We start from the raw sequence: 2,173 nt of genomic DNA, 5'->3' as shown, positions 1-2,173 counted from the left end.
TTGCTGTGGCAACAGATGACATGCATCCAAATAAACAAAAACAATATGAGACGACTGACCCTTGATAGTAGCAGATTTCTTTCTCAGGAACTCATACAGAGATGCTTCGGAAGATTAGAGAAGGCTAAAGAAATGCAAACACTGATGGATGGGCAACTAAATAAATAAATGAAATGGATGAGAATCATACCTGGTTGCCATGGAGACATGCCTTCTCCTCACTTCAATAACTGCTGAGCAGAGAGGATTCCAGGGTCTGCAGCGAAAGACTGGGGGAATAAAGAGGAAGACATCCTTTTCCCTGGAACAGAAATAAAGAGAAATACACAGTCACTGCATTTCATGTATGCATAAAAATCCTTTGAAATGACATGTTAGATACATTGCTTATGCTGGAATACAGATGCCTTGCAGTCATGTGACCCTGGAGACTGAATATCAAGCAGCCTGCATTGCTATTCACATTCATTTCCATCGAAATAGCAAGGGTGGATGTTTTAAGCTTTTATAACATACACACAAATAAAGGTCAACATTAAAGTAATATAGTATTACATTTGCAATAACATGTTTTCAATAATTATCAAGCTGAGGCACGTTTTAGGGTAAAAGTCAGCTAAACGCAATACGTTGTGGGTCTTAAACCTTTCGAAACCCCTTCTTTTCTATGCTCTTAAACCACATATTAATTTACGCCAACTTAATCTCAGAGAGAGAGAGAAAAATGAAACAACAACAAACTAAGATCATTTCTGAGCCATAAAAATGATAGTCAAAAAATAGTAAAATATCCAAACATTTACATGATTTCTCATTCAAATAACAGTGAACATTAACATACTTATCATATAAATTTAAATGATGAAATGTGATATAAGGGTTCAACAATATCAGGCCTGTTTTCTGTTAGCATTACTATGTTTTGCTATCATTATATTTGCAGGAATAATCTACTTAAAATCCCATTTTAGGCCAGTATCCAGCAAAAATGAATACGTTGGGGCTTTCAAACCGCTCTCCATTATTTAAAGCGCATAGTCATTTATATAAACTTAATTTCAAACGAAACAAACAGCACAAAGTTGTTCTACACTTAAACTGGGACATCTTGCATATCGTTAGGGCCTCTTTTTGTTTCTGAGCCATGCTGTTCAACCTATCCGCAAACGAGGGGGAGGGTAATTGCTTATGTTTGATCGACAGCCGCGAAACCCAATCCCAAATCAAACATTCGTTCAAACTGACCAATAGCGTCGCTCTCTGGGCAAATCCAGCCGAGCGGGCGGAGCTTAAACACAAATGCCCGCCCACCATCCAATCGTTAGGTTGCGCGAAGGCTGCAGTTTCAGTTTGTTTTATTCACCATTTTGAGTAGCTGAAGGTACAGTTTAAACTAAATACTTTCGTAGAGCAGGAGTGTTTCCCGCATTGTTTCAGTTTTAGCACAGGGATTTGGTTTTGCGTCGTCACCTTTAGCCCTCTTGTGTTTTAAAATACCACACTTCGTCTCCATTTTCCGTGCTTTTCTTTTGCTCTTTCACAATTGTAACCTCTACAGTATTCCTGCAAAATGGCAAGACCAGTGAGGTACGTGGGTTTCCATTCGTCCTGCTGATGGCTGCTGCATGCACACACAGTCCTGGGCTTCACGCATGTGCCAGGCATCCGTGGCTTCTTGTTTAGAGCTCGGTTTGGTAACGTTTTTGCTCATTCGTGCATGCATTTTGCTCGTTGTCTTCTTTCCCAGTGGCGGAGGACTGTCTCTTTTATATTTCTGGCTAGATCTCGCACGTTTCTAACGTGCTTCAACCAGGATTCTGCGATCTGGTGTTCCTTGTGCATCACCTACCTACATTTCAGAATATATTTGTTGTGTGAGAAGCACTCAAAGGCTTCGTGTTTGCTTGTACGTTAAGCCAGTGAGAATATGGCTTCCCATTCATCCCCGCCAAAGCTTCAGGAGGGGTAATAAAATCCCACTGAAGGTGCTCATTGGCCCACTCAAGTGATTTTGTTACCTGTTATGCGCACATATCTCAGTGATGCAGAAACAATGGGTTGCGAAAGCCAGTTGGTGTTTTTGGGCAGGGAAGCGCGTTTTGAGAGATTTTTTTTTTTTTTTTTTTTTTTTGGGGTAAATTAACACGACCGGGGGGAGGCCAAGGGGGGGGGG

At 40.8% G+C, this 2,173-nt stretch overlaps 1 protein-coding gene across 1 annotated transcript in view; it reads left to right on the top strand.

Annotated features, from left to right (window-relative positions):
- Positions 1-1,308: 1,308 nt before the first annotated feature.
- nucks1a (nuclear casein kinase and cyclin-dependent kinase substrate 1a) overlaps positions 1,309-2,173 on the top strand; it is an 11,199-nt gene continuing 10,334 nt past the window's right edge. The window contains exon 1 of the mRNA XM_016259738.1: positions 1,309-1,595. Within this exon, the coding sequence (XP_016115224.1) occupies positions 1,571-1,595 (25 nt within the window). The 5' untranslated portion in view covers positions 1,309-1,570. The remainder of the gene's footprint in view (positions 1,596-2,173) is intronic.

Source organism: Sinocyclocheilus grahami, unplaced genomic scaffold (assembly GCF_001515645.1).
Source record: "Sinocyclocheilus grahami isolate Dianchi unplaced genomic scaffold, SAMN03320097.WGS_v1.1 scaffold1914.1, whole genome shotgun sequence".
Lineage (NCBI taxonomy): Eukaryota > Metazoa > Chordata > Actinopteri > Cypriniformes > Cyprinidae > Sinocyclocheilus > Sinocyclocheilus grahami.
The sequence above is the reverse complement of the archived record's forward strand: the minus strand, read 5'-3'. Positions and strand labels throughout refer to the sequence as shown.